This window comes from Pogona vitticeps, chromosome 12, assembly GCF_051106095.1.
Source record: "Pogona vitticeps strain Pit_001003342236 chromosome 12, PviZW2.1, whole genome shotgun sequence".
Lineage (NCBI taxonomy): Eukaryota > Metazoa > Chordata > Lepidosauria > Squamata > Agamidae > Pogona > Pogona vitticeps.
This window is the reverse complement of record NC_135794.1, coordinates 19,963,223-19,991,181: the sequence shown is the minus strand read 5'-3', so window position 1 is coordinate 19,991,181 and position 27,959 is coordinate 19,963,223. Positions and strand designations below refer to the sequence as shown.

General features: G+C 42.7%; 1 protein-coding gene and 1 long non-coding RNA gene across 8 annotated transcripts in view; one reads left to right on the top strand and one right to left on the bottom strand.

Moving 5' to 3' along the window:
• The window catches only part of ADAMTS17 (ADAM metallopeptidase with thrombospondin type 1 motif 17), a 164,841-nt gene extending 146,293 nt beyond the window's left edge, over positions 1-18,548 (top strand). For 4 of the 6 annotated variants that reach the window (XM_078381127.1, XM_020781746.3, XM_020781747.3 and 1 more), the window contains 5 exons: positions 982-1,186; positions 4,445-4,597; positions 12,691-12,868; positions 14,306-14,481; positions 15,863-18,548. In XM_078381127.1, the coding sequence (XP_078237253.1) occupies positions 982-1,186; positions 4,445-4,597; positions 12,691-12,868; positions 14,306-14,457 (688 nt within the window). In that variant the 3' untranslated portion in view covers positions 14,458-14,481; positions 15,863-18,548. Of the gene's footprint in view, positions 1-981; positions 1,187-4,444; positions 4,598-7,245; positions 10,979-12,690; positions 12,869-14,305; positions 14,482-15,862 lie in introns of those variants that run through there. The other 2 variants (XM_078381125.1, XM_078381128.1) reach the window with 2 other exon arrangements.
• On the bottom strand, positions 10,843-27,954 carry LOC110072983 (uncharacterized). Of its 2 annotated transcripts, XR_013539008.1 has the most exons (4): positions 27,600-27,954; positions 18,739-18,816; positions 15,061-15,186; positions 10,843-12,821 (listed from the first exon to the last, which is right to left on the bottom strand). It is a non-coding gene; the product is annotated as an uncharacterized LOC110072983 (long non-coding RNA). The 2 variants fall into 2 exon arrangements; XR_013539009.1 differs by lacking the exon at positions 15,061-15,186.
• Positions 27,955-27,959: the final 5 nt, after the last annotated feature.

Genomic DNA, 27,959 nt, shown 5'->3' with positions numbered 1-27,959 from the left:
CCTCCTGGGACCTATGGTTGGCTGCTCTTGGGTTGGCTGGACTGGTGTTGCAGAAAGACTGGGCTTCAGCAGCAGAACAGCAAAAATTAGCTTCTATTTCTATTTTTACATCTATAGGGGACACCTTTTGAACTGGACGTCCACAGTCAGTGAGCAGCTTTTTCAAATTAAAAAGTTTCATACTACAGACTCTTATCTTTGTTAGTAGGTGTTTCTTAAGTGGTTTTGCTTAGTGGAAAATTAAAAGTGGTACTTTTTAAAATGTATGTAGCTATATAGTTATCAGTAAGGTAAATGAAATGTAAGCAGGTTTCATCAATTTGAAGAGGGACCATGGCTAACTAGTGGCATGTATCCTTTACATGCATAAGATCCTAGGTTCAGAATTATGTCTGAAACCCAGAAAGCCAGTGCTAATCCATCTCTTTCTTTTTAAACCTTTATTACAATATCCTCACATTACAACCATGTCAACAATCCCAGGATAGAAAGACCAACCGTCTCACTAACTGGCAACTCTCTATGTTCCTGTGCTAAGCCGGGTCCCAAACAATATTTAAGATAACTCTTAAATTGTTCCAGATTTTCCATTTGTAAGGCAACCAGTTAGCCAGCCTTGCCCAAGGTAAGATGAAAGGTCTAGCTGTGGCGAAGCCAGAAAGAAATCCCGAGCAATATTTCTGCAACCTAGATGTTGAAGCAACATCGAATCCATGCAGGTGGAGTTGCCTATGTTCTGTGCTCATTTCCCATTGCCTATCCGTTGGTGGGGGGATGGGTTAGGTGATCCTGGGAATTAAAGGATTGTCTGTGTTAAGGGTGTCATCGTCAAAAGGGGGTTAAAAGATCTGGGTCCTGTAGGGTGTGAACAAGAGAAACCTACCCCGATTTAAACACTAAGCCACTGATTTATGAGCAGCTGTGTGTGATCCCGTGCATGGCGCCCTCAATGCATCCCTTTTCTCTGTTATCTTGGACCAGGTGGGTGGCAGGGCAGTGGAGCCCTTGCTCTGCAACCTGTACCAAAGGCATCCAGCATCGCGAAGTGGCCTGCGTCTATCAGCTGCAAAATGGCACCTATGTCAACACGAGAGACCTCTACTGCCTTGGCCCGAAACCAACCGCAGTCCAGAGCTGTGAGGGCCGAGATTGCCTTTCCATCTGGGAAGCATCAGAATGGTCTAAGGTAAGGTACTCTTGGTGGGGCTGAGGGTATAATGTCAGGGATTTCACTATAAAAGTCTCCCAATGGGCAGAATCTCCCTTGCTTCTCTGAAGTGTCCTTTTAAAAATGAAGAGGCAGTATTAAAACGAGTGGCTGTGCTTTCAAAGTGCTTTTGTGTTCCCAAAGTAGACTTTTAGGAATGAGTTCCCCAAATCCAGTCCCACAACCAAGTGGGGTCCATAAATCCATCGCCACCTCTAGAGCCAGTTCACGTGCCTGTTCTGCCATAGGCATCTGTACCATGGGATCTAAGGCATAATACATCCCATCATCTCTTTCAGACCTAGTGGCATACCAGTAATGCTGCTCAATCTTTTGAGAACAGCATAAACAATATGAGACTAGATGAAGAAAGGATGAATCATCATAAGGCAGATACAGTGGTACCTCGCATAATGGGTGCCCCATTTAACGACAAATCCGCATAGCGACGATGTTTTGCAATTGCTTTTGTGATTGCATAACAATGTTTCCTATGGGGGACAATCGCTTTGCGATGATCGGTAAGCTGTTTCGCTTACTGATTTTTGCATAGCGATGATTTTTCCCCAGCTGATCGGTGGTTCCAAAATGGCCGCCGGGTAAAACAGGGATGGATTCCTCACTTACCGGGCAGCTAAAATGGTCGCCGTATGCAGGATTTTCGCTTAAAAGGTAAGTTTTAAGCCCATAGGAACGCAATGAAGGGGTTTCAATGCATTCCTATGGGCTTTTTTTATTTCGCATAGCGACAAATCCGTATAGCAATGATTTTGGCTGCACGGATTATCGTCGCTATGCGGGGCACCACTGTATTGAGGGAAATGTCATTATAATTATCCAAATTCTAGTAAATTATAATAAATATGTCAGCTGATCTGGTGCACTCTGGACAAATAGTGACTACGTATTTGAACCTTTTGTGTTGGTCTTCCAAAAGCTGACTAGGTTTTCTGTACTGCCAACTGTCCCCAGGGACTGAGGTCAACTCAGCTCACTCACAGCTTCGCCATCCAAGATCCTTGGCTACCTTTTTGAAGAGGTTAGGGTCACCTCTGCAGTTTGGGCAATTGCCTGCTTCTTAGGACAAGCATTGGACCCATTACTGAAACAGAACTGCAGTTCTTCCAGGATCTTCCATATCTCTACTTTTCCAGATTTCAGGAGCCCTGGAGGGTTGCGTCCCCCCACCCAGGTCCCCAACATGTTGCGTCTAGCACTACACCACATTCCAGATTGTGGAATGCACTCCTCTCAGAATTGGGATCCGTTTCCACCCCGACTGCTTTTAGGAGAGGCACAAAGAAACAACTTTTTAAATTGGCTTACGATGATGTTTAGTTTATTGTGATGCTTTTAATAGCTTGCAGATTTTAATGGTTTTGATGGTTTGAACAGTTCCATGACTGAATTTGTTTTTCTTCCAACCACACACAACATTTGTCAACTGGTTTGCAAAGCATTCTGAGGCATGAGCCTTTGGCCATGGGCTGCTTCCCAAAAACATGAAGTGTGGAGCCCAGCAATACCTTGAATGATTTCTGTCTGGCCTTAGTCTCTTGGTTCATGGGAGCAAGCGCAAGGGATTCTTTCCAGTCTAACTTTTTATTTTTCCTGTCTTGCTCCACGGCATCACATTATTCATCCTCCTTTGTTTTGAAGGTGGATGCTGTTGGCCACTGGTTTTGAAAAACAGCTGTTGAGTTTCAGCATCTCTATAACATACTGTAAAGAAATCCATACCGGTAGCCAGCAGAATTCCATTCTTGATTTTGCACTTGAAAAATGTTACTTTCCATAACAGGGCCGTACAGTGAGTAACAGTAAATTGAGTTGAAGTCTTCTCAGATTTTTGTTTTCCTTCCCAAGTCTAAGAAGACATTTCACAATTGCTGTAGAGTATTTCAAAGCATGTCTGTTTGCTTGCCAGCTCATAAACACTTGTCATGTCTGTCCTTAACAGGGCCAGGAGGTCATGATTGCTTGCTTTTTGTTAATTTTTTTTTTTTTAAAGATGGTTAGACAGGCATGCTGAGATCTGCCCCTTCTGTGTAGCATGCATCAAGCTTGGGCTTGTTTCCATTCTGGACCTCCTTCATGGAGCAGCTTCTTGGAGTGCATTCAAAAGATGTGACAGAGTATCTCATCTCTACAACTGTTTATTCAGTGTCAAGACCACATTCTGTTCTGCGCTGATCCCTTGAGAGGGTTAAAGATGGTCTTCCAGAACAAGGTTTTTTTTTTAAGAGGCTGAGCCAGGACAGAGCAGGGGGAGGAATTGTGTGAACATTTTCTTCAGTGTCAAAAGGTGTCATTTGCAGTTTTCCAGAGGCTGCTAAAATGTGCTCACTTATTCAAGAAGAAATTTGTTTGCCATCCGTCATGACATTCCTGATGAGTTAGAATTTCTTATGTGTTCAGGCTGAGAAATGCTTCCCTCGGTCTAAACATGCTTCGCTCTTTATCACCATATGCCTCAGTCTGCCCACCCCAATGTAGCCAATCAAAGTGTGGTCCCCCAGATATTATTGACTCACAGCTCTAAGCTTTCATTGTCATTGCCTCTTCAGGCTAGAAGTGATGGGAGCTGTAGTTCAAGAACCGAGGGACAGCATTTTGGCCACCTCCGGGATATGTCATTTAGTGGCTCCCATCACATGTTTCTATACAACCACTGGTTGGTGTCAGGTTGTTTTGTTGTTGCTATAAATTCTTCCAAGAAGCAAAGGCAGATCAATAAAACTACTACAACGCACAAGTTCAGAATTGGAATTAACATTCTTGATGATCAAAGTAGTTATTTGGGGGCACAGAATATTTTATTCATCCACCCAAAACTTGTGTGTTTAGCCTGAAGCCCCAAGAAAGCAGGCATGTGCCACAGTTGTAGGATGGCGTGGTGGTGGGTCCTGCTTTACCTTTGAAGTGAAGATTCAGTCCTTGCATTAGGGATGCAGTGCTGCAAACAGACCTCCACCCTAGAAATGTGTTGATAACAATGGCCTTGTATTTCTTACCTATTAAGCTTTACACAGAACCCAGTTTTTATATATCACATCTGAATATGTTATACTGTTTTCTAGCCAGAAGTTGATGAAGACTCTTGTGAGAAACATTTGGAAAAACAGAACTCTTTAGGTCTGAAATGGTTTCAAAAAGGTCAAACCTTGTTGGCAGCTATAGATCTTTGGCCATTGCCATCCTAGCTGTAGGCGTCAACCAGTTATTGCACCTTTACAGTGTTCGTCCAACTGTGGACGGGGGAAGCAAAAGAGAATGGTAACATGCACCAACTCCCAAAGGAAGTGCGACGCAGCCACGAGGCCACGAGATGAGGAGGAATGTGAGGATCATACAGGCTGTTACGAATGGAAAACAGGAGACTGGTCCAAGGTAAGATTCTGCTGTCAATCCTGTAAACATGATATCCCCTCGTTACATAGTATGACATTCCTCAGAATTCCTCGAGAAGAGAAAAACCAGTTTAATTTAGTTGTTGTTTAGTCATTTAGTCATGTCCGACTCTCCGTCACCCCATGGACCAGAGCACGCTAGGCCCTCCTGTCTTCCACTGCCTCCCGCAGTTGGGTCAAATTCATGTTGGTCGCTTCAATGACCCTGTCCAACCATCTTGTCCTCCGTCGTCCCCTTCTCCTCTTGCCTTCACACTTTCCCAACATCAGGGGCTTTTCCAGGGAGTCTTCTCTTCTCATGAGATGGCCAAAGTATTGGAGACTCAGCTTCAGGATCTGTCCTTCCAGGGAACACTCAGGGTTGATTTCCTTCAAAATGGATAGGTTTGTTCTCCTTGCAGTCTAGGGGACTCTCAAGAGCCTCCTCCAGCACCACAATTCAAAAGCATCAATTTAATTTAGTGGCATGTATTAAAAAATCTCTTGATTCTATCTTAGACTTTATGAAGCCCTTTCCCATTGTTAGCCCCCAAATTGACATGAGAAACATAAACATCATGATCATATCACATTATATATCATCTTTGCAAGTTAAACGGTCTTTTAACAGAGAAACTGCTTTCTCAAAAAACAAAAATAGAGAATGGCATAAAAGCCAGAAGGGTGGAATCGTTTGACTTGGCTTTCCAGTTACTAGAGTTGAATCGTGCCGCTATGGATGGAAAACTGGGGTTGAGGTGGGGGCTGGAATCTGGTTCAAAGCTCTGATTTTAGTCAGTGGACAAGAAAACTATTCTGCTATCAGGTGGCACATGTAAGTGATGCTGTACAGTCTTGAGTCGAAGAGGAATGCCTTCTTTTCTCACGCCTTCTGTTGCTCTCGGTTAAAGCCTATGTTTAGGTCACACCAAGAATTTCTATCACCGACTGTTTGGAGTATTGAATATTATATTATTCATAAACTGGAACATAGAACCACAAGGGCCAGCCAGGATAAACAGTCTCTGTGTATTAACAGGTGAAATAACATTTTTTAAGACTTGCCGGGGGAAAAACATCCTCCCATTAAGAGTATGAATTGACCATAGAGTGAGAGTGGAGTGTATTAAATAATGGCAATATTCTACAGCTTTATCCGTTCAAATCATCACAAAGCAGAATTCAGAAAACAAGCACAAGTGACAGTTTAGAAGTGTGATTATTAATGCTGGTGCAGCTGGATGAACGGGTTCCTCTGACAGTAATTCATTGACTTCCAGGCTGTCCGATAGCCATCTTGTGTTATAGTTTTGTTTTTTTGGTTTTTTACCTGTGGGTGCTTTTGGCAGATTCCTCATAAGATGTGTTCTCATAGCCTTTCTGGCCTCCCCCTCCAGAGGCAAGGACAATTATTGCTTGGAGAGGATTCAGAAAGAAAGGGCTGTGGTCCTCTTGCCGAGGCGGAGCTCCTAGAAAAAAGGGCTTCCGGCCAAGAGCAAAAAGAAAAATGTTCCTGGCTTCCCTTGCATAAGGCCAGTGAAGGATTTAGAAAATACATCACAACTTAAAGCACTTGGTTAGGGATTGCAGTGGGAAGATCTGTCTACTGTGACCAAATCTGTGCTACAAACACCTTTCTTCAAAAGCTTTTTCATTGCCATGGGTTCTGGCAGAGAATGCAGCGTACTGGGTTAGACCCCAGCAGAATTAAATGGGCGCAGCCGCCGTTCTTGCTCTTCAGGGTGTTCTGGGAAATTTAAGTGTAGGTGTGTTATCTATTACCACGTCGGTTAATTCCCATGAACTTCAACACTTATGTCAAATGGAGGGATAGGAAAATCTAAGTTCTATCCAGATTCCGTTCTATTCCAGTTCTGGTTAGTTTCTCATTTTTCTAACATTGTTTTAACCGGATTCCGTATGAGAACTAGGTGAGACATTTTAAGTCCACATGAAAATCTGTATGCGTATTCATGAATATTTTCTGTCGCACACCTCAGTGAATGCATATTTCCAGGGCATGTTTTTGCAGGCAGTGGCCCCCTACTGCAGTGCTTTTTTCCCCCAGTAACAAAAATATTTTTGTATCCATATTTTCCTAACAAAATTCTCTATGCATGTTTTTGACTGAAAAACAGTAGCAAAAACATTTGCTAAAAGGCAGATTTTGAAACACAGGAGTGTTTTCAGTATGCAAGTACATTTTTGCTTGCTGGCGAAGGAGACAGGAATGAAAATTCAGAGTGAATGAATCTCCTTTCCCTAGTCTTACAAAAGAAATGTAGAAAACTAGGTGGTCAGCTGAGTCTGTAGAAAAAGATCAGCGTCTAGAGCTCTGGATACAGTCCTGGTGCCATGCCTAATGGAAAAGCACATTGACATGTATTAAAGAAATCTAGGATGGCCATCTAAGTAATGCAAATGATTAAGAGTAAAGCACTTTGTAAATGGTAATATAAATGCTGAACAAGTAGCCACATTCTAAAATGGTATAGTTGCCATTCTCAAGCTACAGATGGTGGCCAAACCTGAACGATAGGGAGTCTGGCGAGTTCATGGGATATGTAGAATTTGAAGCGGGGATTTTCATGTTAGCAAGACACAGAGTTATCGTTTTGCAATGCTAGCGGTGCTGTGTGCTACTCTTAGGAAGAAAATATTTCTAGCAAACTGGAGAGGGGAACAGAAACTGGTCAACAGAATCAGCATCAAGGCATACATTTACAGGATGTATTATGTACTTGCTGAAGGAAAAGATAAAATACCTGCATGTTTCCGGTAAGAAAGCACCATCTTTCATCTTCTCCCTCCCTGGGTGGCAGGCATGGGAATCTGGCAGGTACCCACGTTTTGTTCCTACCCCCCATCCTCTCATCCTAGCTGGGGAATGTTTCTTACTTTCCATGTCATGCACCTGATGGGCAGTGGCTTTTGGCTGAGCACACGGGGGACCCATCTCTGACTTGAACATGTTTGGAAGCGTCGGCAAGAACTTGGCGGTAGGCGAGGGAGCCCGAGCAGCCCTGCGGCTGCCAAGCCATGTCATTTGTGCTAAAGTGCATTTGACAAATTGCCTCCAGCCACCTGCCCTCCCCTGACGGGAAGCGCTGCCGGTTGCTTCTGCTTCTTTGTCGTTGCCTTGCAATTCCTGGCAGCAGGGAGACATCCCAGCAGGTCGTGTGAAACCTGGGGGGAGTCTTGTTTCCTTCTAGAATAACCCTGGGCTTTTGTGCTGTCCCTCAAGATGTCTAGTATGCTGGATCAGGTGTCATTCATCATTGCCGTAGTGGTGGGAGTCTTCTAAGTGCAACTGAGTTGTTTTGGCAAGTTCAGCATAAACTATACTCTCCAAAATCGGCAAAAGGGAAAGAAAGAAAGAAAGAAAGAAAGAAAGAAAGAAAGAAAGAAAGAAAGAAAGAAAAGCCAAGATGTACAGGGTGACCCAGCCTGCAGGGAATTCAAGATGAGGAGTGTAAAGAATTCAAGATAAGGAGTGTAAATTTTGGGTCCCCCCCCAAAAAAAAAATACACATTTTCCAGTCAACAGGACACAGGTGATTTTCCATTCCCCTTTGAAGACAGGTTGTGTTGTTTTGGAGAAACACTGTTGAAACTTTTGCAAAAAAAAGGAATTGTTTCAGTCATCAATGCAGGCAGGCAGATGCTTACAACCAGCGATTCATCTTCAGCCCAAGCCAGAGAGGTCATGTGGAGGGAATCCTCCAAGACACACAGTCTCTTTTCATACTGCCTCATGTACAGATGTTGCACGTACGTCTGTCACCTGCAGAAACACCTGGCGCAAACCTCCCGTTCACATTCCTCCCTTAAGTTCTTTTCAAGATTTATGTTTGCCCCAAGGAAGAAAGGAGATACATTTGCCAGAGCACCTTAAGGGAGTATGGGGCCATCAGCCCTTCCTCACACATATGCTAATGTGTGGCTTATGCAGAAATTCTGTACCCTCACTATAGGACAGTGTTGTTTTCTTTGGACGCATGACTAGGGTTTTCGGGTTATTACAACTGTCTTCAATAGCCAACTTTGTATATCAAAACATAAATAGTCCCCCTTATTTCCACTGCTGGTCCATTTCAGCTTTTCTGTGTTCTTTAAAGGCTAGTGATCTTCCAGATGTGCTTAAATATGACTGGGTCATAACCAGGACTGCACCAAAGGGCCTTGGGCCCCAAATCTTTTAAGTGCCCAGCAGTGTCCCTAGGCACTTGGTGTCCAAATTTCTGCTCATTTCAATACTGAAGTTAAGTCAACGTATCATACTTTAAAGCTGAATAGATTCTTAAGGATTTTCAACTTTAGATAGCAATCTCAATAGTTATTTTATTTATGGGCTTTTCTACATGGCTTTAGACTCGAACATTTCAAAGTGGCATAAAAAACCAATAATAACATCGCAAGATGTGCCATACACAAAGGACTGCCTGGCCTTGTCTGGGAGGAGGCTGCATGAACCAAGCATGAGGTTGCTTAGGTCTTTATGAACTCATATTAAAACTTTAAACCCTGCTCGGCTGGCAAACAGGCAGCGAGTGTCAGGTGCTGATTGTGTATTGTCCCACTCGTAAGCCTAGCAAAGTATTCCTGCATCAGCTGCAGCTTCCAGATCAGCCTTAAGGGCCGCCCCAACACGGCGTCCACTGCAAGAGACCTGTCGCGAGGCTCTCAGGCCCTGGGGCACTGTAGCCAACGGTCTCTGTCTGAGAATGACTGTAACTATAATGCCAGAAATAGAGATGGATCCAGGAGCACCACCTGTTTGAACAGCTGTACTTTAATTAAATATGTCCCCAAAGGATCCTCCTATGACCAGAGGGGAAAAGCCATTCTGCAGGGCTGGTTAGAAAAGATTGGCCTTTTGCAACCACGTTTTGTGGGGTTTTTGTAAACGTGTAGAAGACACATTAATAATGGCTTCTTTGCAAACTAAATTATAACCATTTACTTCACTGCTTTCCTACCCATCTCCCCCCCCCCAAAAAAAAATCATTTTCTTTTGGGCTGAAAGTGGTTTGCCATTTATTCTTCATATATCATTCATATATTTTCACAATTTGCATCACGTGTATGCATAGAATTCGAGTCCCTCCTCCTGTTTCTGTTCTGGCATCCCTTTAGGTCCAGGAACCTCATAAATGTATGTATTTGTCAACTGATATCTCTGTGCTTAATTAAAATGTATTGCAACATTTTCATATGGAGAAGCACATGGAGTAATCTGAAACAGCATCCACATATTGTTCTCAGTATCATTTGGACTAAAACTGCTGCTTGGTGGGAGCTGGAAAAGCTTGCCAGGTGCCCCTTAGTGTGGATTCTGCAATATTTGTTCAGTCAAAATAATGCTGCCCCTTGTAATTTATTTCTTTTCCGCATGTTGAATCCGGGCCTTTATAAACTTAGTTTTTTCTTCTTCTTCATTGGAATTAAACAAAAACTCCACATGAAAGTTTTTTTTTAACAAGACAAAATATGCTCTTGCTGCAATTACAGAAGAAAAAAGCAAGTTGTGCAGCAAAACCAGGGGATGGAATGATTCCGGGAAAAGGAAGATGGATGTGCCATATAAAAAGCTTACATGTGAAACTATGTGCAGGGAAGTTTTAAATCCCCCGCCCACCCTCCACTCCTCAGCTGCAGGCTCAAGGGGTAAAGCTCAATTTTAACAAGCAGTTAAATTTTAATTTTAACAAGGAGTTGTACGCCTGGACTTTGAATTTATCTACCACTGGAATCAGCAAGATGTGCTTCTCGCTGAGTGAATTTGAAGGGTAAGAACATTTAAGATGGAACATACGTACAGCTTTATCCACATTTAATTTTTCCTGATTCTCCTGGCACCCTTGTTCCAAAGTATAGTGCATAGGTGCAACCATCTCTCATTCGTACACTTTTCTATATGTACTTCTATTTCCTGGAAAGCCGATTTTTTTCTTCTTCCTAAAATAAGCCAGATGTCCCTCTAGCTGCCAAACACAGGCAGTTCAAGATAGATGTTAAAGTCTGTCTTCCTGGCATTGAAAAGACTAATTGCATAGCCTAGGTGATGATCTTGGTTTCCCAGGAGAAGCAATCAAACTAAGCTCAAGGCAAGGAAAGGGGGAACAAGCCCTCGGTGGTTCTTTGTGTTTTAAGATGCAGAGCTGGCAGAAGCTATGGAAAGAAAAAACTGGATTCTTTGCCTTCTTTATGCATTAGCAGATGCAAAGATACAAATGTACAGGGACCTACAAAGCAAGGTAAGCATTTATAATTAAAAGGCCCAATGTAAATACATCTTGTTATCCAAGCAGACAAACATCCATTTTAATTTGTGCATATCCATAAATGTGGCAAAGTTCTTCTGAAAAGGGGAAAAGAAGAAGACATACCAGCCAAGAGACAGAAGAGGTCATATTTGTGAGACTGTGTTTGGCTGCACACGGGGAAATAATTTTTGCACATGTGAATGTGTATGAAAGTTTGTGAGCCCCATCTGAAGTTGGAAATTACTATGAGAATGCCTGAGCAATTATTGAACACCGAGTCCCTCCACTTGTGCTGAAGGGACCCCACAGAAATAGGTATGAGTATGGAGAAAGACCTGGCAATTTAAAAAATGGCAACAATAAGATGCATATACAAAACACGATATAAAATCATGAATATGTGTGTCAAGCAAAAGGTAACAGGGTCTTATTATTAACTCTTAATTTTTCCTCAATGTAATTGCTACTCCCAGTTAAAGTAGACCTAGGAAATTATCTGCTAAAAATAATCTCAGTGCTTATGGAAATCCTACCTATTCAACAGGTTTATTCTGCATGCTGGATTTAGGGCCAGAGTGCATACAACTGCAGTTCACATCTGGAGCAAGTAGCAGCAGCAGCAGCTGGAATACAGCCAGTATGACAGCAACTTTAATTTGTAAAGGGCTGGCCACTTTTTGTGCATCATTCTGACAAGAATTTCCTTTTTGAAAAGAGAGAGAGAGAACTATGGATCTCAATCCTCCCCACAGAGGTCTTCTGGCCCTTGTTTTGTGGCACGTGCTAAAGCCGGGATCATGCTAAACTCTCAGAAAGTCTCTTGTGGACTGATGAAGTGGACTTGTTTGTAAAAGCTGGCATCAGGTGCCACCACATATATATATTTTTTTACTTTGTATTTCTATTTTGCTTTTATCAATAATCTCAGAAACCTTGTCGACTTCAGCAACTACTCTGTACTCCTCTGATTGCACTTATGTGAGAAATCTATAACTTGGGCAGTGCTAAATAGCCAACAGGACTGGAAACATACTTGCACCCATCAAATAACATGCTACAGTCTGTAATCCTCCAGCATCTTTTTTAAAAATCCAAATTGTGTATCTAGAATTTCTGAATTCAGTAAACCTGTAAGAACAGCTTGCAAGTCAACAAATGTGCATACGTCTGTTTTTGCAAGTTACAGAGAAGAGGAATAGGGAGATTGAGGGAGAAGGTGATAGTGGAGATGGTGATGCTAGTTTAGAACTGGGGCCATGGCTATCATGTTTTCTCCTCCCATGTCACTCACTTCCTTTTGTGTCATTCTGAATTCTAGAAAGTTAGCCTAAGGCAGGGAATATCTTATTACAGTTTTTTGTATACGCCCTCTCAAGGATGAAGAGTAAAGCACAGAAGCTGGAGAACATGTTTAACAACCAGTTCCGTCTTCAAAACCAGATGACCTACCAATAGCTTTTTAAAGGGGTAATATACTGGATTCCAGATTATGAATGTAGGCATCAGTAGAGTAACAGGAGACCTTATATTTCTCTTCCACATTGAAACAAAGAAGGTGGAATGAGCTGATACGGATATTATATGATTAGGGGTGGGTGGGAATCCTTTTAAATATTTTGTTCTCTCTTTTTTTGGAGCGTCTCGCCAAATTATGCTACAAAAAGCTTAATATAAGCATCCTATCAAGGACAGGACACAGGAAAGTATAACGGAATGGCTGCTTGTAAGAGCTCATATTGACACAGCATCGTTGGTACGTAACGTCTTCTGTTCTCTCACAGCCTGAGCTTCTCCCTTGTGATTCACCAAAGTATCTCCTCTTCCGTAGTGCTCCTCTACATGTGGCAAAGGCCTTCAGTCCCGCGTGGTGCAGTGCATGCACAAGGTCACCGGACGCCATGGGAACGAGTGCCCCGTCCTCTCCAAGCCTGCAGCCTACCGACAATGCCACCAGGAGGCCTGCAACGAGAAAATAAACGTCAACACAATTACCTCTCCAAGACTGGGTAAGTATGGCTTCTGATGGATCTTGAGGGCTCAGTAAGGAGACACGGAGCCTCCCTGTGTGCTCAGTGGGTCACAGCAGATCTGATGCAGTACGACGGAGGAAAAAGAAGGGGGTCACATCTCTGTTAATACCTGCTGGGGGCCGGGGGGGCAGTATGAACTGAGGAAACTGATGGAGGAGAGGTTTAAACACACAGAGACAGAGCTTCACTGCTCTGATCAAAATTAGAGTGGGTGGGCAGGACCCATTACTGCTTTCAGATAAAAAATATTTTCACATTTGAGTTTGGCTTGCAGACTTGTTGAACAAGTCTAGGCACATCATCTTTCCCTAAACAGCCACGGAGGAGAGGGAGATCAGGGTTGAAATTGCAGATATTGGGAGGCAGGATTTCTTTCTACTCAGGTTTGTCCCGAGGGACTGGCCCCACAAGCCAGCTCTTACTGGGAGCCCAAGGGCTTCCCCCCTGCTTATCTCTTGTACAGGTCACTGCCTCACTTTCTTCCCCCAACCACCCCCAGCAGAGAATACCCAGCCCCACTGTACGTTGCTCACCTCTGCACCACAAGAGACATTTAGGGACACGCATCCTCTTGAATCTATTGCTTTAGAAATTTTCCAAACCACAAAGGCTACCCAGTGTATTGTCTGTAACGAAAAGTACTAACAGGCAACACCCTACGGAAAAGTCTGAGAACAGAGCTTGTGCTTGTAGATGTAAAATCTGTGAGAAATGGCCCAGCTAGTCCTCTACCTACTGCTCTCTTCGCCGCCCTCCTCCCCTCTGAAGGCTAGCACAAGGCAAAGAAAAGTGAAAAATGATTGATGACATAGCAGCAAAACGCTTTTCGAACCTCAAGTTCTATAGTCGTCACTAAGCTGATGCATTTGACACGAGAGATGTAGCACCGTTGGGCTTGCAAGAGCTGAGAAGTCCTGCTTCCAACTTCACTCTGATCTCAGTAGGCAAGTCTTCAGAAAGCAGAAGTGCTCCCCTCTTACATGAGTCTCATGAGCACAAACTCTCCAAGGTGCTAATCATTCTGGTCAGCCTTACAGGTTGGTTAAGATGATTATACATATGGGAAAGACAGGTGGGGAGAGCCTTCCTCTAGGACAGCCCATCCTTCACAGTCAAGTACGTGCTTTGTATGCAGGAAGTTTAGTCTCCAGCATTTCTAGGTAACAGAACAGCAGCTGATGCCGGGAAAGGACCTTGGAGAACCCCACCCCACCCCTTTATGGTGAGTAACTTCAGACCAGCCGGTCTAGGAGCGATTAGGCAGCTTTGGACATTCAAAAATGAAAAAAAATGATATGATGCAATGCACAGCTACCCCCTTTAATGACAATGATCCTATCCCTTTCCCAATAAAACTTTTCTAACTTTCCTTTCCAATATGCTGTCTTCCTTTCTTTAAATATGCACTGAAAGCCGCTCTGACGTACAAGTGCACAGGAGATCAGTGGACAGTTTATTGCCGGGTGATTCGGGAGAAAAACCTCTGCCAGGACATGAGGTGGTACCAGCGCTGTTGCCAGACCTGCAGAGACTTCTACGCAAGCAAGATGCAACAGAAGAGTTAATGAAACCTGCCTTTGCTCCCTAGGGTATTAACAGTTCCTATGTACTTTTTTCAAGCAATATATCCTTAACTTATGGAATTTCCTGCCAGGAGATGTGGTAATAGCCACTTAGCTTAGATTAGGCAACATTCATGGGGAAGAGGGTCTTATCAAGGGCTAATAGTGAGCTGCCATGCTCCGAGTCAGGCTACTTCTGAACAGCAGGTGCTGGTGGCCCAGAATAAGGGAAGGCCCTTGCCACCAGGCCCCCATGGCAATGTGACTAGAATGTGCGACCTGACACAGCAAAGTGCATTATGTCTGTACCTTGCAAAACCCAAGAGTCTGCCCCCTCAAGTGTCAGCAAACTGCTTGGTAGATTCCAGGGTTAACACTTGCCTAGTAAGACTTGAAATGCCTTTTGCAGACTGGATAAACCAAAACAACCCACCATAGAAAAAAGAAGAATTCATCTCTAAGCCAATCATGCATATTTTTAATGACACTGATACTTTTTTTCAGTAATATATACATTATTTCCAGCCACTGGATAGCTTGCTACCTTTAAAAAAAATCTAAAGAAAAGATCTGAAAAGTGATTAAATTGACTAAAATTACACGTACCTCAACAGGGTAAGCCGCTGGCTAATCGCTTCAGTGTAGATGGAGACATTACTTAATGCTTCGGCTGTGGCTTCCAGGTTCTATTCCCAGCCCTAAAAGGGGGGGGGCTTGAAAGAGAGCCCCCCCCTGAATGAAATGCTTAATTAAAAAAAAAAGATTTTGCTAGAAAAACTCCTGAAAACCAAACAGCAGTGGATAAACACTTCTGAAATCTATGTAGAAAGCCTGCTGAAGCTACTGCCAACATTCCATTAAGTATAATTTTAACAGAACAAAAAAAAATCTAAGAACTAGCTTTGCTCCTCTTCTCTGATGATACACACACACACACACACACACATATATATGCACTCCCCTCCCAAAAAAGATGCTTTACTTATCCAATATTGCAGCAATTAGACAGGGGATAAATTTAATGTGCCCATATGCCCAAACTGAACTTGAAGGGGATCTTCCTAAACAGCAGTGCTAATTAGAATCCAAGCCAAGTTCAAGTGTTGTGGTTTTATTTGGAGCGGGGGGGGGGGGACAGTTGAACGCAGAAAGCTGCATGTGTAGCATGCTGTTCTTTAGCTTAAGATAAATTAGGAACTCGGGAGAGGCCGCGGCCCCTGTTCTCCTTAAAGATCTAGCCATGGAATTAAATGTGTTAAATGATTGTTTGGCAACAGCTGAAATAAGGGTGAAATCTCATTTCTTGGCCTTAGTGTTTCTGAACAGAGGTGGACCCAGTAACTAAAAGTCTAGATTTCATGACCTGCTCCTTGCTATTTCTCCTAAGCCACTCCAGTTTCTCATCTAGTTTCAGAACTTCTTTGAAAGAAAGAAAGAAAAAAAAACTGAAAGAAAGTGGAACCAATGAAACAAAATGTAATTTCTCTGAGTTGCTATGAAACACCAATGCCAATTGCCTTTCGCAGCTCAAGCCATATGGAAAGTGAAGCTGTGAGCAGCCTGAAGCATTTCCATTTTCCATGATGCATCCCACCAAAATGACTGTCCATGATGGAAGGCGGCTTTAATGCAAAGGATTAAGTGATTAACCAGCAAATCGTTAAGTAACATCCGTCACCGGTTGCCTACGATGACACATGCTTGGAAACCAAGAAGATATTCTTTCCACCACAACTTAGCTGCTCGCAGTCGGACATTCAGATGTCCCGAATCCAGAAATCAGACAGGCCCCTGCCCAAATTCACTTCTACCGTTTGTAACAATATGTGGAAGTGCCACCAAATTTACATTTCACCCATATAATGCTGTAACTGGAACTGATCAACAATGGAAACTGGAAGCTTTGAAATCCTTCTGATGGGACAAATGCTGTGGAAGAAATGAGGTTTAACAGGGCATGAAGCTGGGGCAGTACCAACTGTTCCAATGTAGAGCGAAAGCTAATGGTGCTTTAAGAAAATTCAGGGCAAGCCCAAAACCTTGCTCCAGGCAATAGGAATGTTTGCAATAAATGGAGTAAGAGGAGTTTGTTCACTCTCCGGATTCCAATGGTGCTAACCTCCTACTCCTAAATTATCAGGTTCTAGTGGGAAAAGGGTATTCTGTGACTCTTCACCTCAGAGAACGTCTGTCTGTCTAGGAATACAGGGGTGAATGTTGCACAACTGTGGTCCCAATAGTGAGTCTACTCATGTCAAGACTGTGTTTCGTTTCTTGCTAGCATGCCTGTAACCAACAACATCCAAAGAAAGCTTCTATGGATCTATTTCAGAAACAAAACCAACTGTATTTCAATATTTAGCAGTATGTGTAACTTCCACCAATTTCAGTTCAACACTGAGCAATACATTCTAGCTAAACAAGTAAATAAAACAAACTTGTTTAGGACCCATTGAACAGCAATGTACTCTGCCAGGAGACCTGGGTTCAAAGATTCCCTCTCAGCCCAGAGGTTCACTTGACAAACCTTATACAAACCATTCCCCTACCTGGTAGGAAATCTTGGTTATATATCTGATAAAAGGAACAAGAGTGGTCTAAATTTCTCTGTTATGTCTATTGTTGAAATCAGTTCATTGTTGAAACTACAGCTTGTCCCTGTATTTGCAGTTTGTTTGCGTTTAATACCAGTGCTCTTTTCAAATCTTTGCACAAGAGTTCTGTACCATAAAAAGGGCTCGTTCGGCTGGGGAAGCGTGAGAGGAATCCCTGAAGTGGCTTCAGAGCCCCGTGTGGAAGGCTTTGCTCTTTTCTAGCTTTGAGCTTAGGCAGTCAAACCCTCTCCAGAGATATTGGGGACAGGGATGTGGGACAGAGAATAGGTAAAGGTGGAAGCACCGACTTCTGAACGGTCGAAAAGGAACACCAAAAATGGAAGGACCGGCTACATAGGTCCTTGGTTTAACCCAGAAGGCTCTTTGCCACTTCAGCATAGATGAAGACAGCTGGCATGCACCTCCCACCGCTGCTCACCACTGGCTATGCTGCTTATGGCTAATGAGAGTTGGAGTCCAAAAACATCTGGAGGGCCATATTTGACCCACCCCATGCTTTAAAGCATATATTGATTGTACCCAAGGGGGCATTGTAAGAACCATTTCTAAGAAGGTACCAGGGCAAAGTGAAAAGAAATATTGAGTTTTATCAGAAATATCCTTAGCCTAGTGCAAGTTCTTTGGCACTCTTTGGAAAAAGAAGCAAAAGAAGAATTTCAGGACTGCTTCCACTTCCCAAGCCAGTCAAATTACACAAGTGTCCCATAAGACTGACAACTTTCTGTAGCTGATGGAAGATCAGGGTTGTGACTTGGGCAGATGGTGTCCATAACTAGTGGAGGCTCTCTTGCAGATTGTATCCATATGCAAACATCACGAATGACTCGGGCTCCCATTGCTTCTCATCAGTCAGCCCAAGAGAACTTTCCCTGCAAGCCAGATGGTTGAACAATATTCATACTGGTGAATGGTGTATCTTCAACAGACATTTCCCCATCGCTACTAATGTTCCCACTGAGGAACTCCTGATCTGTTTCTGAAGGAGTCTGAAGTTCCCCGAACACCACTAGATTATAGCAATGCTTTTCCTTCATACTGGGGGCAGGGGGAGGAACAGACACCCGTTGGTTTCAGGGTAGCTACGGTAATGTCTTTGGTTTGTTCACTTTGAGCCCAGCACTGCTGGATTACAGTCATGGTCATTTCCATTTTGTAAAATTATATTCCATGTACTGTTCATAAAAGTGCCTTACATTGGTAATTGCACAATTTTTGTCACATACAGAGGGGAAACTCTCGCTATCGTATGGTGCTCTCGTTTCTTTTGTCTGTGGTTTTAAAAACTTTCTTTGCAGTATTGTATTCTAATACAAGGCAGTAATACAATGTTGTTTTTCAATACAGAGTTTTAAAAGTGTATATATTTTTTCATCATTTAACTTGCATATGAACCCCCTTCTCTTGGTCGAAAAAGCCTAGTCAGGCATGTTGAACCATTTGTAAATTAAAAGAGATCATTCTACTTTGAGGTTAAAAAAAGGTTTGGTGTGTTAATCATCATCATCCTTATCATCTCATGCACAAATTCTTATCTCCCAATGTTTAGGCTTAATATTTGGGTCTGCCCCCATCCACCAGCAATGCTGAGAAATAAGAAGTGCAATATAGCAGCAATCATAATCAAAACAGTATTTTTTTTCGTAATGATTTTAACAAGAGTTGCTTTTACCTGTAGCTTGAAGGGTTGTTTTCTCCATTAGCTCCATACTGTCACACACCATCTGTCTCTCATAGGACACCACTTGGACTAAGTAAATCAGGAAATTAAAACAATACATAGTTACAATCTTAGTTTTAAAAGGTATACCTAGCTTCTATCAATAATATGTTATATAAGCTCAGGAGGAAAAGGTTGGGGGGCTCACCAAGCACTTGTTTGTTTCCAATTTCAAATGCTTTGCAGGATGTTGGAGTCTCCACTTCAGCTGTAACCTCAGGCACACCCACTGTTATGGCCACGTGTCCCATAGATATGAACACAACACAAATTACCCCTCACTGCCTGCATGTGACAAAGCATGAGCTGCATGCGCCCCTTTGACAGTAGACAAAATTGGAGAGCTGCGCGCAGTCATAACCCAACTAAGTCAGGGAATTAGGCACCTTCTCCTTGATCTGGCTGCCTACCCCCACCCCAATGGTTCTGCCGGAGCTTGATTTCTCCCGCAAAGGAGTTGCCGGCTGCCCCATAGTCTCCAGGCAACACATTCGGAAGCATTCAAGGAAGCAGCAGGAAGGTTGTAAAATACCTTGATGCTGATACAGCTGCATCAGCTTTATAAAAGAACTGGACAGAGAGAAGAGAGAGAAGTTGCAGCTCGAGGAATACTGCTTTTCATGCCAAGGGAGGCCAGGGGTGAATCTTCTTTTACCAGCCCAGGGGTGCAGCAATCATGTTTACTCTCACGCTAACTTACATTCATTACTACCTTGGAACCAAGCACCAAGGCCACAGCCAAGATGGGTCACAAGAGGCCAACTGGAAAGGAGATCCTACTGTTAAACCAGACCCTTGGAGGCAGCTCTAGGATCAGGCGAGAAACTCCACCCCTGCTCTTGCCGAACACTGACAGCTTAGCCATCCCACCATATCAGGGGACATCCTGCAATGTGAGGCAGCCGAGAGGTAGTAGTAACCGAGGCAGCCTCCCAGTGAAGCTATAAAACAGCAGCCAAATGTTATAGAACTCATCCAAAGGTCATTCTCTATTAACACATCTTCAGGCCTGGAAGAGTCTATCGCAGACACGAGCCAGACGAGATTGTAATTGTTGTGCTTCCGAAACAATAGAAAGCCTGCTGGGGTTCCCTAGCAAGCCAAAACGTGTTGCATTAAGCTGGAGGGTGAGAATTAATGCTGTAATGGGTTTGGCTGGAAGTCCCGAGGCTCCTGCCAATAAATTCTCCTCTGTAGTTCTAAGCTGCATCTGCAGAGGATCTGGCAGGGATGGCCCCTGCAACGGATGGACCTGGCAAAATTTGAAGACACAAAGCGCCTTGCATTTTTTCCTCTTGCCTCACTTTCCCTCTGGAATGGTCCTCTGTTGAACTCTCCAGGAACAGGCAAGACCACAATCTTTACTGTGCTTTGCAAGGCGTATCTGAGCAATACATGATCCTTCATCAGCTGTTTTTAGAATGCAGTGTTCCCTCCTCGGTCCTCAGAGCTCACCTGTTTCCTCAAGTCTTCAGCCAAGCTGACAGCTTTACAGGTCTCCTGGGAGGTTACGAGCAAGCCGGCCTGGCTGTTGTTACATTAAGAGGTTTCTCTGGAAGGGGGTTCCTGTACGCCAAGCCAGATAATGGAACACCTTCTCTTCATTGCAATCCCCAAAGGCCTGGCCAAGCATTTCTAGTGTCTTAGTTTTTAAAAAAGTAATTTTAAAATTTCGCAACTGTCATTCACTAGGACTATCAACCTTTGCAAGATCAATCAAGGTTTTATTCTGAGACAAATGTTTATACACAGAGTAAATCAGTAGGGCTCAGAAAAGATAATTCTGGAGGTTAGGAGTTCTAGAATACATCGAAGTAACATTCAAGGCTACAAGTTCCACTCTGTACTCAATTGGTCATCAGATACTAGAAAACCTAGCTTTCCCAGGGTCTTGGATGCCAGTAATGCTGTTGTTAACATATGCTGCCTTTCTCCCCATAGAAATTTCAGTAGAAGCAAGAGAAGTACTGTCACGATAAGATAACCCCATTCAGAACTGGTACAGTATTTCCAACTGAATCATTACAACGCTCAGCAATATTCCTCAAACACAGATAACTTCCTTCTGTTTCCTATCTACAACAATGCAGCTATTTTCCATATATATTCTAGTCATATTCTAGGCAGACATCATTGGGGATATCCAAACTGAAGGACAGCTTTTAGTTTGCCGGCAATTCTTTAACGATAAATCAATATAAATGAAAAAGACTCAAACATGTTAATAGTTAATGCACAAAATCACATGTAATGGATAAGGACAGACAAAATATCAGGTACAATACAACAAGGCAAATTAGCAATATATTTGAAAATGGTTAGGCAGGGAATTAGGCATCCAAAATCATTAAGGAGGCTGCCAACCAGATTATCAGGTGCAAACGTCTACCAACCAGGCATAAGCATAAAGAAACCTCCCTCACACGTTTTTTGCTGAATAAGGCAAATGTAAGAGCTTTCTCACTTTGACTTCAGAGGACAAGCAGATTCCTAAAGAGAGAGTGTCCTTTCGCTATCACTATCTTGAACTAGTTAGTCCTTTAAAATATATTAACTGGCACCTTTTATTATAGTCTCTTCTGCCACTTTGTAAAACAGCCTTCTTTGAGGTCCTCCAGATATATTGAACTAAAACTCCCACCCAGTACAACTTGGTCAAGGAAAACAACATAGCACACACCTAGAACACAACAGGTTGGGATAAAAGACCCAAAGTTTATAAACTAATAACACAAAACCATCATCACAAAAACTGGCCCCACTGATTTACTCTCTGTGTATAAAACACTATTATGAAGAATAGCGAGGTGAAGATCTATCACAATGACAAACAACTCTGTGGCATTTGTGAGCTCAAAGTAGATGCTTTGTAAATGTAAAAGATGTTACATTTATATTACATGTATATTTTATACTATACACGTTATTACAATTAGCAATGCGTACCAAACAACCGCTCCATACATAGCTCTTCATATCAGAGCTTGTACGTAAATAACTTGCAGTTTATTATTTTTCCAAATAACAACGGTGGAACTGCATTATATTATGATTGTAAGAGAACGAGGGATACATAAACATTCAATGGAACAGCAATTGTACCTTTTTAATGGAGGTAGCTATGTTAGTCTGCTGCAGGAAGAAACAGTCTTGTGCCACCAAAAACACTGATCAAATTGCAAAATAAAATAGTCCTTAAGGTGACACAGAGCTCTGCTTTTATAGTTCTATCTTTATACTTCTGGCAGTGTGGTCCCATGAAATGGTAGCAGAGCAAAATTACATGATTCGAATGCTGGCTCATGTTGGGTTTTGTGCTCTGTTAGAGGCACTGGAGTTAGAATGTAATGGATCGGAGAAATGTGTGCTTTATACTATAGGCTAGTGGCTTGTAGCATCGAGATGCCTGCGGGTGTTTAGTTAATTCTGAGAAAGAAGAAAATATATTTTTTTATTTTTATTTTTAATAAAATGTAACAGCAACAGCAAGAGGGGGAATATATCTGTAACTAATTACTTCTAAAAAAATAACTTGCTAAGCCTTACTTACCAGGCTTACATGAAACATGTTAGCACCAGAAAATTCCCATTCCTGAAGACTATTCTTATCTGAATCTGTTACATCCGAACATAGGGGTGCCATTTCACATGCCAGCCCCTCATTTTCAAGGTCTCACCAACATAACTGGTGAATCAGCAAACAGAATGAAGTGGAGAACAGGCCCTCTTCCTGGCTAACTACTTATTAGCTGACATTGATATGGTAATAGCATCATCTGCTGGATAACTCTAAGAATTTCTCCTCTAGGATTTCTTTCTGAGGGATGATTGGAGTCTTTGAGACTTGGAACCAGGCTTTCCTTGCAGGTAAAGGCTCGCCTCTCAGTTACATAGACATACATCACCCATGTGAAAATACCTGACCCGAGATGGCCCTACATGTTTGATACCAGATACCAGAAACATACGGATCCTGCAGTACTTCATGGTGAATAGTTATGTGCCATCCATATTTAACCTTAATCCAGACAAACATGCCCCCCATCCTTACTATGATCCAGTCCCTGTTCATGAATATTATTGCAGTCAAAACAGCACTATGGTTTTATCTGCAGATGAATATTGAGCCAGCCCTTGTTTTCCTACTAGAAAATATACCACTGATATTTTTTTTAAAAAAATATTCAAGACTAAATAAGGAAGAAAGAGCAGTATTTGTGTAGCAAATTGCTTGGGAACACTTTGTTGCCTACACTGTCTAAACAGAATGGGGGCTGGGTTACCTCTCTTGTTTTCAAACCATAATAAAGCCCAAAGCTGCTTCATGGAACTGAAATGGAATAGGTTGATTGTTCAAGCATATCTTTAAAAAGTAAAGTATCCAACCTTAGAGCAAAGTTTATGACAACAAGACAAGAACACAGATTAACACATGTGTTTTCAAATAGTTTAAAATGTTTTTTTCCGAGTCAGAAGGAAATATAAATATTTATTTTCCCCAGGGATATCACCCTATTTGCCAATATGTCTAAAATATAGAAATGAAGAGATTAAATCAATTGGGCAATAGTACAGAATGAAAAAGAAACATTTTTCTTTTTTTTAAGACAAAAGATGTTTCGGGGAAAAGGCCGTGGCTTCAGAAATGAAGAGATTAAATCAATTGGGCAATAGTACAGAATGAAAAAGAAACATTTTTCTTTTTTTTAAGACAAAAGATGTTTCGGGGAAAAGGCCGTGGCTTCAATTCAATTCAATTCAATTCGAGAGAGAGAGAGAGAGAGAAAGAGAGAGAGAGAGTATATATAAAATCAACAAAACATAAAATGATTTAAGTGTTTCTGGATCTGTCGTGCAGTTGACAGCATATTGAGGAAATACGTACCACAGAGGAGACCAAGTCATTAAAGAAAAGGCTCATCGGAAAAGTATATTCAACTTTAACAGAATGTCATGGCACAAATCTGTCTTTTCCAACAAAATTAGAAAAAATACTTTTAAAAAGTGGTCCTTTATGTCATTTGGCAAAGGCTGGTTAATAATATCAGGAAAAGACTGACTGCGATAAATTTGCAGCGTAATTTTTTTAAAAAAACACGTCATCTGTGGCATTTCACTCCACATAAAAGAAAACATTAAGCGAACAAGGCCAAGTGTCGGTGACCTAATCCGTTACGTCAAAACTAGAGGTGAGCTGATTGGAGTTTTTGGATTACAGCTCTCAAAATTCCCAGGCACCTATCAACAAAGAACACGGCAAAGTGACCAGTTATAATGAAACACAAAAAAAGAGTACCAATGTGCTCAAGGTCTGTGTCTCTGTAGATACAAATTTAGAAACCTCTACTTTATAATATGAGAAAGTGGGGGAAAGGGACACTGCACAACAAAGCCACTGTTAAGCAACATAGGGGATGTGTCCCAACAAAGTTCATTGCAGGTTCAGACAGGCTGTTAAGTTTAGAGAGACCTTTAGAGGTAGAGGATGCTCCCTTTAATCTGACCCATGCAAATCAATCCCAAAATACCTAAAAGAAATTGGACAACAGAATGGAAGCCAATCAAAGTCTTTCCCGGGGAGGGGGAGGCTGATAAATATCGAACAACCAGCTGGAATCACTGGGCAAGTCTTGCGACCACAACAATATATTCTTCTTCCTACCACCACAAAACCAGCAGACCATCCCAAAACCTATGTCTTCTAAGCTGTGAAGCTACAGAACAATGACATTCCCTAATGAATGAGTATAATGTTATGTGTAAGTTTTCGGTGACTTAAAGCCAGTTGCTGTCATAGCCCCGACCGACCTCACAGGGCAGTCGTCAAGAGAAAGCGAGAGAAGACAGATGTGTTGCTTGTGTTGATCCCATCGGAAGAAAGGCAGGGCCCAAGTGTAAGAAATAAACACTCCCGTCCAATTCTGGTTAAAACTGTGGGATGTGATTTATCTGGCTTGCCTTTTATACAGCCTATAAATATTCATTTTCCAGCATATAGGCGGCCTGCTGAGCTATTAGATGTTAATGTTCACAACATGTTAACTGGTGTGTGTTAGCCTGCTCTGGCTATTTTCAATGTCATTGTTTTAAGCCATACAAGATTGTATCCTGTTGCGTTGCATCTTAGCCTATTTACCCAGCCAGGATAGGGGAGGGAAGAGCAAAAACACAGCCCAGAGGGCTTGTACAAACTGCAGCGGAATCCAAATTGGCAGCCCAGCCGATCGTTCCTGGCTCAGCACCCTCTCCTGTGCATGTCTGCAAAAAGGCAGAAGGCAAGAAGAAGACAGCATCCTTCAAACTGGGCCTCCAGCCACCCCGGGTGAATCCCAAGGGAGCCTCTGATATAGCTTTTGGAAGCCTGTTTGCCAACAAAAGGCCCTTCTCCAAGCCCCCTCAACTTCCCAATGGGGAAGACAAAAGGGGGGGTCTGTGTCACTGGCAAAGTGCTGGGACCCACCTCACTCATGTAACTGGACACAGAGCTGACAGGGCAGACGAGATGGGGTCAATTAGCCAAACAGCAAGTGTCTCACCAACCTGACCAAAACATCAACAGGGTTCTAGCCACTAACTGCCGACGGGCACCCCTTTGGAGGCCTTGACGGCCAGATTCAAACATTTCATGGTGTGGATGAGACCCACAAGGCCAGAAGTTCCTCTTCTCTGCTGAACAGGGTACTTGTAGACAAGCTGATAATCCAAGACTGTATAAGGCAGCTTCCTATATTATACATCCCACATCCCCCGAGTTCCTCAGAGCAAAAGTGAGATTAATGCATAAAGGGATTGCCACACATTTCCGCTTCTTTCCCTCAGAAAAGGAAGAAAGAATGCAAAGGGCTGATCAAAAGGCTTTCCTCATAGAGTCCGTCTTTTGGTTTCAAACAACATACTCACTCTTTGCCATTATCCTCGCTATGGTGGAGCCCCACCGGGAGAAATATGTTGAAAAAGAAGATACATGAGCTCATTACACGCTGCTTTTTATTAATCCCAAATTAGGGATCACGTCAACAGAAATAATTGCTAAAACAATTTATGGGTTGCAATATCCAGTTGCTCAAGTCCTAAACAAATCTCTCAAGATGAGTCCTGCCAATTTGAACAGCTGCAGCTGAAGTTTTGGCTCAAACTGTCAAGCCTGAAGATATATAAATGGATATATGGAAGAAAAGAGAGAAATTCAACACTAAGTCTATGAAGAGTTATTAGAGTACAACGTTTGTATTCCTCCTTTCAAACAGCTGTAAGATGACTTGATCCTCACCATGCTCCGGGTCGGCTTGAGAAAGAGACTGGCCCATATTTCTCCAGATGGTTCAGAATGAAGAAAAGAAAATGAGTTTGTGGTGCCGGGCCACTGCTCAGCATAGACCACAGATTTTACATGGAAAAAAGGTTCCAATTTCAGTTAACAAAGGTTCCAATTTCAGTTAACAAGATCTCAAGTTAAAATAATAATAATACAGTAAAGCAATGATGTTATAAATAGCAGACAATGGTCAAAATTCTGTTCCTTAAATTTTGTCTGCCTAAGGCTGATGGCATTGCCAGCAGGGGAAGATTACTGATCAGTAAAAGACCTCCTGCTTTTATTTGGCAGCTTGTCCGACTCCTAGGAAAATGGTCTCATTGCACACAAGATGTTCCTGCCCTGGGAAGGAGAGAGCCAGCAAGCAGGGAGAGAAGGGGCACACTGCAGCCCTGTTACCTCGAAGGGTATCCACGCCTGAAGCCAATCTTGCACAAATATCTCAAGATACACGTAAGAACGTACTACACAGTTTTTTTGCAAGGGGGAACACAAAGAGATAGGTTAGAAAATACTCATTGGATGAGACAACTACAATTTATGGGACACAGCTTTACAGACACCCTTCTGATCTCCACTGCCTTCGCAGGGAAATAAAGAAACCTAGCCTGGAATGCTATCCCAAGGATTCTTCAAACAGAGTAAAATTCTGCATTATCCAATACATTTAGTGGATCACAAATAACTAAGTAACTAAAAAGGGGAACTTTTGAGTTCATGTTTCCCTTGCTGGCAGCTTTGAGTGCCTGAGTCATAGGCAAACCCTCTCTGACCCAATTTTTGAACTCTCTGCTTGAACCCCAAACTTTACACCACCTTCGCCTGATAAAAGAATTCTCTAGAAAACTCTGGTTTCTTAAACGCGATATTTATGAAATGTTTTAAATTTGTTGTATTATCTGTTGTGAGCGGCCTTAGGGCTCCTATTGGGAGAAAGGTGGCATATAAATAATTTAAATAAATGAACAAAACTCAGAAGTGTACCTTATTAGCAACTTCTCCCTGATCCCTTAAAAATATTACTTAATCCAGAACTTTGGATTCCATTTCACATAGCTATTTTCTTGTATTAAATACGAGGTCACGTCCTACCGAAAACAAGGGGACTAATTTCTGAGTAGGGTAAGTCGTCCCGAAAACTAGGGAGCATTTAATGTACTCAACAGCAAGGCTCGGAAATTTAAAAAACAAAAAAACAAATTTAACTTTCCCAAACTCCAGAATGCAGAGGCGGTTCAGGCTCGGCTACTCCCACGCTCTTATGCAAGAATCATTACAGTACTGCATTTTTTTGCAAGAGGCAAAATAAATCACTCCTACCTTCGGAAGGAAGCAAGCAGAGCAACCACTGGGCCTGTTGCTGGAGAAGCCCCTGAAACATTTAATAAGCGCGCGGGGTGGGGGTGGGGAATGCTCGCAACCTATTCAGGGCGCTAGTCCTCATGATATTAAAACGGTACCATTTGCGCGAAAACGCTGGAAGAAAACTTTTTCCTACCTCACGCCGGCCTCATCATGGGTCCCCCTCCTGCCGCACCAGAAAGCCTTTGCTTTGTTTTAGCTTCAGGGGGTGAGTGGGTGAGAAAATACCCCTTAGAAAGCAGCACCGGATTAAATCACTTAATCAGGGTAATGCAGCGGCTCTGGAATGGGTAACCAGGAATGTCAGGCACCTGTGGTCGCTGCTCTCTGGAATTCCATGGGCCCTAGCGCCGGCCCGGCTCCCCGCCTCCCCGCCTCCTCTTTCCCGGGAGTGGGAGGACGAGACCGACAAACCTTCCTGCCCTTTAAAAGCGACGTCGTTCTTTCCGCCTCCTGCGCTGACCGCTCCACCGAACTTGATTTCCCAGGCTCTGCC